Source organism: Delphinus delphis, chromosome 11 (genome assembly GCF_949987515.2).
Source record: "Delphinus delphis chromosome 11, mDelDel1.2, whole genome shotgun sequence".
In the NCBI taxonomy this organism is placed as follows: domain Eukaryota; kingdom Metazoa; phylum Chordata; class Mammalia; order Artiodactyla; family Delphinidae; genus Delphinus; species Delphinus delphis.
This window is the reverse complement of record NC_082693.1, coordinates 10,428,615-10,438,927: the sequence shown is the minus strand read 5'-3', so window position 1 is coordinate 10,438,927 and position 10,313 is coordinate 10,428,615. Positions and strand designations below refer to the sequence as shown.

Sequence of the window (10,313 nt, the reverse complement as noted above, 5' to 3'; positions counted from 1 at the left end):
GAAAGCAAGGAAAACCTCCAAGCATTTTTTTAAAAGGCAAATATCCAGGAAAAGAACCAAGGAGTTAAGTAAATTTGAAGGGGAGCTTGGGGGGTGGCCTGCAGTCAGTATAGCCTGGACCCTGTACTGCGTGCTCTATTATACGTCACCACAGAGAAAAAGAATATGTTATACCAATATCAGCTGGAACTTTTAACTGCAAGTTCTTCTCTCTTGGGCCCTGGGAAAGCCCCAGTGGAATGAGACCCAGAAAGAGTACGTTCTGATGGGGGTGAGGAGAGCAAGGAGAGCGGGAAATTCTACCAAAGGCTTTGGCAATCCCGGAAGAGCTGGTCCAGGTAGGGACCCCACTTGATGGGCAGCCGAAGCCTGAGGAAGCACCTCCACAGGAGAGGAAAAGAAACGGGCAGAGCAGAGAAGACAAATTTCCCCTAATTCACACTGATGCCAACCACTGGCCCTTTTCATGTGTGTAACCCTTCTTTATGGCCCAGTAAACGTCTTATTCCTCTGGGATGGATGCTTTTTCAGGTCTTATGATCAAGATGTGGGGAAGACTGGAGATGGCTTTTTAGGGAGCAGGTCAGAAGAAGAACGAAGTGTCCTCACGTGAGCCCAACAGGGGGCCTCTCGCAGCCTCCAGGTCACATCGGAGGCTGTGGGGAGGGGGCGGTCTTTCCTAAAGCCACACCCCTTTTAGGCCCTGCAGGAACCCGAGTGCGGACCTCCATCCTTCTGCCCGTTTGGGGAGAGATTAAAGACGCTGAGGTTGTCTTCTTCTTACTCATTGGCAGTTACAACCTCGCAGCCACTACAGTCTCAGCCTCCAGCGTGCACACAGAGGAGGTAAGTGGGACTGAAGGGGCCATGCCCTCAGCTGTCAGCCTGGGTCACTCCAGGTAGCTGGCTTGGGAATAGCTGAAGGGGAGTAGAGCTAGGGGTATTCAGCTGCAAGGTACTTGTTTCCAAATGAATATATGTGATGTTTTTCTAGACAACCCCAGGCAAGGCGTAGAGTTTGCTGCTAAACTCTCCAAAAAGTTAATCGAAGGCAGAGACCTTTTTGTAAAATTCTTCGACAGACCAACAGTGGGTATTTAACTGTAATGCGCTGTCTTGGATTGACTTGAATTAAAAGAAGGAAGAGTCATTAAAATGACTGGGGAAAATCATCTGCCTGTCTCCTTCGAGCAGTGCCTCATGTCTTGAATGATCAAATGGTCCATTCATGTTGACAACCCTTGTTCTGCAGCCTGCTATAACTGGAGTCCTAACCATCATGCGAACGTCGTCACATGCCCGATTTTTATGAAAAAGATCCTGCCTTAGCCCTCAAAAAGCCTTGGTGGAAATTATGACATGAAAATTCATGAGTTTTCTGGAGCCCCTAAGCGAAGATGGTTCTCCTTTCCCAGCAGGATAGAGCTGGGCTAGTTTGGAGGGGTTGATAGTTTTGAGCTATTTCATTCAGTAGGTCCAGGTGTCTTCATGTGGGAATCAGAGATAGTATAGTGTCCTGCCCAAGACTACCCAACAGGGGTTCTTGAGGGTGCAGGTAAAGTTATGAAGTTATGTTTGCTCCTTTTTTTTTTTTTTTTTTTGCACGGGAACAAAAGACCATTCTCGTGAGGTCCACCTACAAGTCCCCATGAATGAGGACTGCGAAGAGTCCACTGGGGACTGTTACTTCCTCTGTGACACCGCGGGAGCATGGGGCATTGTTCTGGAGTCCTGGCCTCAATTGGCCTAGCAGTTACAGTTTTGCCACCCTGGCATTTCTCTTCCTCACGAGAAGGGTTCAAGACCGCAGCCAGTGGAATGTCCTCCCCACCCAGTTCCTCTTCCTCCTGGGTGGGCTGGGGCTCCTCAGCCTTGCTTTTGCCTTCCTCATCCAGCTCAACCAGCAGACTGCCCCCCTCCACTACTTTCTCTTTGGGGTCCTCTTTGCTGTCTGTTTCTCTTGCCTCTTGACTCATGCCTCCAACCTGGTGGAGCTGGTCTGGGGTCAAGTGTCCTCCTCTTGGACGACGATTCTGTGCACTGCTATTGGTGTCAGCCGGTGGCAGACGATCATCGCCACTGAGTATGTGACTCTCATCGTGACCAGAGGTACGATGTTTATGGATATGACACCCTGTCAACTCAACGTGGACTTCGCGGTCCTCCTGGTTTACGTTCTCTTCCTGCTGGCCCTCACGTTCTTCGTCTCCAAAGCCACCTTCTGTGGGCCATGTGAGGATTGGAAGCGGCGCGGAAGGCTCGTCTTCCTCACCGCGCTCATCTCCATCATCATCTGGGTGGTGTGGATCTCCATGCTCATGAGAGGCAACCCAATGGGACGACCCTATCCTCTGCATCGCCCTGGTCACCCATGCGTGGGTTTTCCTGCTGCTGTACATCATACCAGAGCTGTGCTTTCTCTAGAGATCGTGTCAGCAGGATTGCCCTCTGCAAGGCAATACCTGCCCACTCCCAGCTTAGGAATGCAGCTTCAGAGTGGAGAATCAGCAACTCTCAAGAGGTACTTTCCTGGGGAGCTCGGGGAGGGTCTCCCGTAAGAGAAGCAGGAGAAAAAACAGGGCAAGAGGAAAGAAAAGGGAATGGTCAGAATTTAGGTGGGTGACGACATAGCTCAAGTCTGGAGACGGGGACACTCAGAGTCAAGGTTAAACTTTTCTGAATAATCAGTTCCTCCGAGATACAGAGATTAATGGGGAGAGGCCAAGACAGAAATGACTCAAAGGCCCTAAATAGAAAGGGTGTGGCTCTGAGTATTCATGCTGGATAAAGAAAGGCACCCACTATAAAATGAGTTCACCAGTCCCAGATTAGACGTGGGCCATGCCATTGCATGACACATCATGCTAAGTGCAGATGTTCTGGCCATCAAGTGCAAGAGCAACCCTGGCACCAGTGACTGACATTTTTCAAATTTAAGTCTCAAAGCCGACTTGCCCAGATATCATAACAGACTGATCTGTACGACTCATCACCTCATTAGAGTCTCAAAGCCCAACAACTTCTGGATTCCTACTCTGTAAATCATTCACTCCTTGAAAGCCTTCGAGGTTTACACGAAGTGACAGGAGAAGCCATGAAGTCAGAATTCTGAGCAAGAGTCTCAGATGTGTCATCATTAATAGAAATAAAGAACTTGCTTATGTGGCATTTTCATAATAATTTCTGGGTCGGATTTGTATCCTTATATAAGACCAAGCCACCTGACTATATACTGTTAAAGAATAAAATATATTATCCATGATAACAAGGAGGCTTGGACCCCAACAAACGGGGGGAATTAGTGGCTAATTTCAGTTATCTGGAAATACGTCAAAACTCATTAATCCCTTTCTGAAATATCTGGCCTATTATTCATAACCCAGCATCACAGTTTTACATCAAATTTTGTGTCTTACTAGGCATCTGATTTCTCACAGTGTATTGCTAATGTGCAAAGATGATGTTATTTTATATATTGTGTAGCACACATGATGCTCACCAGGCTCAAAAACATGAATAGAAGGTTTCCTTTTAAATCAGACACTTTTCTGAGCTGTAATCTATGGCTAATTACATCCTCAAATTCAATCCTGTTCAGATGGAAGCATCCATGAATTCTTTTCAGTTCAGTTGACCACGAGTTGGAAATTGACACTATACATCCTTCTTTCAAGAGTTTTTCATTGCTTTTGATGATGTGGGGCAGAATTGCAGAGTCTATCTTTCTTTTTTTTTTTTTTTTTTTTTTTTGTGGTACACAGGCCTCTCATTGCCATGGTCTCTCTCGTTGCGGAGCACAGGCTCCGGACGCACAGGCTCAGCGGCCATGGCTCAAGGGCCCAGCCGCTCCGCGGCATGTGGGATCTTCCCGGACCGGGGCACGAACCCGTGTCCCCTGCATCGGCAGGCGGACTCTCAACCACTGCGCCACCAGGGAAGCCCGGGTCTATCTTTCTTGAAACTACTTCTTATAGTTCTCACCGAAAAATAGGATAAAACTTCTGTTTGCTTTGTTGCTGTTATGTTTCCAGGAAACAAAAGTCAGAGAGAGAGAGAGAAAGTTCTTAGAGTTTCATAATACCCAAAACACACTGGGACTTGTAATGATCAATTTTCCATACGCCCAAAAGACTAGGCAGGTGTTTAAAGTGTTCTAAGAAGTGTCTTAGTGGAAAAGCAAGAGCTTTCAAAAGCACAGTGTTTCCTTATAACTATCCTTATTACTGGAGCATGGTTAGAAAATCCATTTCTGCCAGTGATGGTCATTGTCAACGTAGCTCAATATTTTGTGGCAGAAAAAAAATCGATAGTGTAGAAAAGAACATATAGATTGCTCTCCAAAACTAGGCAGAATAACCAGAAACTTACGCTTAGAGAAGGAAATCAGAATTTAGGTCACCTAGAAAAAGTACAAATATCAAAAATTAGAAGAAAGATTAAAACGCAAGAAAAAGTACAGGATGACACCTAGCTAGGAAAAACATACAAAGAGATACAAAATAAATAAGAGTCAGACCAGTACAGTATAATAACCGTAACAAAAAAAAATCCTAAGTGTTGCTGTAGGTCGTGAGCTGACAGTGGGAACGCAGCTCAAGGCTGTCTGTTTTTGTTTGCCCGAGAAACAATCGTAGTGCTGTGTAAACAGACAAGTGGTCAGCTGGAACAATCAGGCCATTGTTCTCAGCACCTGTCAGTCTCTGACAAGAATACCCTTTCCAGCACTGAGATCCACTGATGAGAAGTGTGGGAGAGGCTGGGTGGAAAACCACAGAGATGATGAAGGAGTTATAACATCAGACCTACTGGAAAGGTTAGGACAGTGATACTGAGATGGTAGTTCTTAAGCTCTATGTGTCTTTCTCATGGACATTCAGGTTCTCTCTAAATTCTGTACTGAAACACAACGGTCCATGAGGTGTGCATCTGTCATGTGACTCTTCTGATTTATAGCTATGACTCCAGTCACATAATTATTTGATTTACCACTGGGTTGTGAGACCAGAATTATTCAGTTGAAAGAAGAGTTAGACAAGAGGGGATTAGCAGGGAATTTCACACGTATGAATACCTCTGTCCAAGAGGTTGCTGTCCTGCTTTCTGTCTCCAGCTAAAGACAAAGGGTGGAAAGAGACTCAAATCGAAGCACAAAGCATTTAGATTAAATACGAAACTAAGAGTTGGTACACACTGAAATAGATGAGCAAAGCGGATTAAGGACTTCATTTCCTTGGAAGTCTTTCAAAAGATTAGTCTTTATCTCTCGGAAGTGGCTTAGGGACTTAGTTCGAAGATATAAAAACATCTTGATGGAGAATGAAAATGAAATCAGGCATATTACTACAAAACACCAAACAAATGGGTATAAATATTCTTTGCCCCATGTTATAAATGTGTTTCTTAAAAACTAGACTGGGGCTTCCCTGGTGGCGCAATGGTTGAGAATCCGCCTGCCGATGCAGGGGACACGGGTTCGTGCCCCGGTCTGGGAAGATCCCATATGCCGCGGAGCGGCTGGGCCCGTGAGCCATGGCCGCTGAGCCTGCGCATCCGTAGCCTGTGCTCCGCAATGGGAGAGGCCACAGCAGTGAGAGGCCCGCGTACCGCCAAAAAAAAAAACAAAAAAAACAAAAAAACTGTAGTCTGATTGAACTTTTAAAATCAAATGCTCTTTTAACTGAGAATTTTAAATGTGATATAATTTGCAAGGACCTTAAATATGGACTATCAGCTATGAATCTTTGTTTATGAAGGGAAACTCCTGTTCTAATCATTGTCTGCTTTATCTGTTTTAGATGAATTAGAATATTGTTATATCAAGTTTGCTAAAAGCAAGACCCCTGTATGTTTTAAAGGATCACATAATTGTGGACATTTTTTCTATCCTGTGTTTAAATATCTACAGACAAATCTAGTATGATTTTTTGAAGGTATTAAGACAGAAATAATGAGGCTATGAAATGTAAAAATGGGTCAATGAATATCAAATGATGTAAAACGAGAGAAAAATGTTCTTGCAAACAGAGGTCCTTCAGATTGTTTTCCTTACAGCAAGTACCAGGCATACCAAGTTCTGGCAAACATAGCCTTTTTTTGGACAATTCTCAACATTTTTTGCTTCAAGGTGCCCACCTTACTAGGAGAAACCAAATTTGGATGGTCCCAGGCAGTGTCATTTTTGTTTGTTCTTTCAGGGGGACAAGCCTGAAAACCTCTCTTTGTCACCCTCTAGAGCTACAGGTCACAAAGAGTGAACTGGCGTAAAGTACAGAAGAAGACGTGGTCTGGGCAAGATTTGCTTGGTGTGAGGACAGACCAGGCAAGGATAATGACATTCTCCTTGTCATTATGCTTGGGTGACAGCAGAAAGGGTGCAGACCCTGTCCTCACATGCCCTGTCTTCGAGGCTCAGCTCTGCTTCTTACCAACGTTGAGACCCAACCAAGCTCCCCAACCTCTGGGAGCTTAGGCTCCTCGTAGTGAAGTGATGGTCATAGTGTCCCTGCCCCCGCCAGGTATCAATGTAAGGTCTTACTTACTCAACTCCGATCCATACCAGGAGCTGGTGGCAGGATTAACAGAGAGAAACACTCGACTTTCTGGTAAATTCATGAACAATAACTCAAGTTGGAGAATTAGGCTTCTCTGATATATGATCTGGTCTGATGAGAGTATTGGAGGAACACGGGTTACCAAGGGGCTGAGTGGGAAGGAGTCTTGTTATGCTGCAAGGAACAAAGTTAAACCAAGGATTCAGCTCATTTCTGCTGAAAGAAGAATGTTTTATTTTCACAGGATTCAATCCCTCTAGAAAACACCAGTAGGAGAAGGATGTTGGAGCATCAATTATAACTATACCACCAACACCACCGCCAATAATAATATACAAAGGGAAGCACTATGGTGCTTTCTATACTTCATGTCCTATTCCAAGGGCTTTATAGATATTGATTTAATCTTCAAAGCAACCGTATGAGATAGATTGACTATTATGATCATCATGAAACTCCCATCAGGAAACAGAGGCAACAAAACATTAAGGAACTTGACCGCAGGTAACGCAGCTAACAAGTGAGAGGGCAGAACAGTCCATGCTCTCAGCGCTGCAGCCACCAAGCAGGAACAAAATGACACGGCTACGTCCCAGACCATCAAAGGACAACCATGTATCGAGCATGGACCTGGTCTAAGAGACAGACACAGCTCCTGTCTTCACAGAGCTTACAGGCTTGTTGAGGAGACAGATATTAAACAACCATGTGTGATTATTCTACGACAGTATAAAATGGTCTTTAAAAATTATGTCCAGTTTTTTTCTTTTCTTTTCTTTTGGCCACACGGCACAGCCTGCGGGATCTTAATTCCCAGATCAAGGGTCGAAACCATGCCCCCTGCAGTGGAAGTGCAGAGCCCGAACAACTGGACCGTCAGGGAATTCCCTATGTCCAGTTTTTAAAATTGGACCAAAGCTTGCAGAGTATCAAGCCTAAAGGGACTTTAGAGACGATGTAGTGAAGGCCTTTTATTTTACTGCTGAAGACAGTGAGATGCCCAAGGTCACGAAGGTCAAAGACCCTGAGCCCGCGCTAATGCTCTTTCTGTAGAAAGTGATGAGGAGCCTTCAGCCTCTTCAGTTACTAAACACAGATGTGCTTCTCCTGAGCACACAAATGTGATCCCTAGGCAACCTTCCTCAGAAGCTTTAAAAACACTCTTTTTAAAGTCACAGATTACGGGCTTCCCTGGTGGCGCAGTGGTTGAGAGTCCGCCTGCCGATGCAGAGGACACGGGTTCGTGCCCGGGTCCGGGAGGATCCCACATGCCGCGGAGCGGCTGGGCCCGTGAGCCATGGCTGCTGAGCCTGCGCATCCGGAGCCTGTGCTCCGCAACGGGAGAGGCCACAACAGTGAAAGGCCCGCGTACCGCAAAAAAAAAAAAAAAAAAAAAATCACAGATTAAAACACACACACACACACACACACACACACACACACACAGCACCTCAGTGGAGAATTCCTTTTCAAAGGGTCAGGAGCCTCTTTGCAAGCCATTGAGTCTCTTAGTAAAGCTAAATCATGCCTTTGCCTCTGCAGGAGGCCCTCCCAATCCCCCATGGCGCTATATTCTGATGCAGGTGAATGTCCCTGAAAGAAAAGGCAGCTTGAAGGGTTTGTGTGAGGGTGAAGAGATGCAAGCTCACGGCTTTTTGCCTTGGGGACGACAGGGGATTATAAATATGTATGAGTGTCAGATCTGTTCTTATTATCAGTTGTCTAAATGTATCCTCTGGGCCATGTTGGCTGCCTCTCGGAGTCATTGTCTAGCTCCAGCAGCCCAGGCTGCCCCGAGAACTGGGCTGGGTCTGTCAGCATCATCTGGACGCCCAGATGGGTGTACCAATTTTTTTAAATTATTATTATTATTTTTTATGGTACGTGGGCCTCTCACTGCTGTGGCCTCTCCCGTTGCGGAGCACAGGCTCCAGATACGCAGGCTCAGCGGCCATGGCTCACGGGCCCAGCCGCTCTGCGGCATGTGGGATCCTCCCGGACCGGGGCACGAACCCACGTCCCCTGCATCGGCAGCCGGACTCTCAACCACTGCGCCACCAGGGAAGCCCAGGTGTACCAATTTTAATCCTTGCCTGCAAAAACAGAGGGACACTGCTGAGTAGGACTGGAAGTAACTTGGATTTGTGCCGTGATGGCTTGAAGACACACAAATCCAAACAGCTAAAAATACCACTTTGGGACACAATTGTTTTATTATAAGTCACTAAGATCCGAGAGGGAAAGCCATGCTCAGGCTGTTTGTTCAATGAACTGTGCTAGGCAACTGTAACTAGGTTAAACCCTCTGGTCTGTTATCTGAGAATTTGCCTTTTCCTGGAATGACACACAGACCAGGACATAGCTATATCATTTGCTGTAATTAATCCTCCAGAGGGCCTTTACACGATGAGAAAATCTTTACTATCCCCACCAAGAATTTCTCGGATTATTTTCAGTTTCCAGTAATCCTGCAAAAACATTCTTGTTAGTGGCTAAGAGGGAAGATGGTAAAGTAGTTGTGATATGGATAGGCTCAACATTTTTTTCTTTTTTTATTATCAAAAGATTAAATGATGGTGAAATGATAATATTTCAAGCATAGTTTTGGAGAGTATTATCCCCTATGTTGCCTCAGAAAGCTGATGGTGGCATTTCTTCTTTTGCAGACTGTTGATCCCACACAGGAGGATTTCATCCCTTGGGCTAAAGTAAGCCCTCAGCAAGATGCAGAATTATAAAGTCCACAGGAAACATGGGTAGTGAAAACCCAGCAGATCATCCTAACGTAGCCCTGATGGGCCACTGGGAAGCCCATCTGCCAGCGAAACATCGGCTCATCCTTCCTTCCCTGCCACACAGTCCTCTCCATCCATCTGGACCCTTCATCAGGACACTGCCCCTTCAAGCATAATTACAATCTTGCTGGCCACCCTACCGTGACTATGTGTCTCTTTCTTCATTCTTTTTCTTTTTTTTTTTTTTTTTGTCTGCGTTGGGTCCTCGTTGCACGCAGGATCTTTGTTCCGGCGCTGGAGCTCAGTAGTTGTGGCACACAGGCTTAGTTGCCCCACGGCATGTGGGATCTTAGTTCCCCGACCAGGGATCGAACCCGCCTCCCCTGCATTGGAAGGCGGATTCTTAACCACTGGACCACCAGGGGAGTCCCTCTTTCTTCATTCATGTAACTGAACGATTCCCTTCCCTAGTAATGCTAGGACAAATTGACACCTCTTACTAATGGGACCGAAAGACCTCAGTTTGATGAAATTAGGGTCATGCTAATATGACAAATTATAGATGTCAGTAGCAGCTTAGTACTGGATTACCCCTCTAGTCATTTTTATAAAGGGCCCCTAAATATGATGGACCCAGAATTTGCAATAAAATTATAGCAGAACCCTCAGGATCCCCACAATTGTGCATCTCATGGGCTTGCAATCTGGCAGGTTTCTCCCATGATGTTAGCACCCTCATGACAGTGAGTACGGCAGCAGATGTGACTGAGGTCAATGACCTGCTTTGATGAACTAAAAACAGCAAAGGAAAAGCCACCCGAGTTGATGCTCATAAAGGATTTCAGGTGTACATGAAAAGGAGAGTCCACCTGTCTTGATGTTTCTAATGCACCGATGCCTCTGCCCTAATTACTTTTCCTTCATCCCTCATGCAGCTTCACATCCTTCCCAGTGGATATATACATCCTTAAGACCCATTTGTTAGCTATAACAGGTATAACAGAACCAGAGTCAGAGGCGTGTTGCC

At 45.7% G+C, this 10,313-nt stretch overlaps 1 protein-coding gene across 1 annotated transcript; it reads left to right on the top strand.

Moving 5' to 3' along the window:
• Positions 1-1,407: 1,407 nt before the first annotated feature.
• On the top strand, positions 1,408-9,289 carry GPRC5D (G protein-coupled receptor class C group 5 member D). The gene is given in 7 exon segments (XM_069541230.1): positions 1,408-1,727; positions 1,730-1,762; positions 1,765-2,332; positions 2,334-2,521; positions 3,114-3,129; positions 6,267-6,282; positions 9,191-9,289. Coding segments are annotated over 7 exon segments (999 nt in total). The 5' UTR covers positions 1,408-1,648.
• The last annotated feature ends 1,024 nt before the right edge of the window (positions 9,290-10,313 follow it).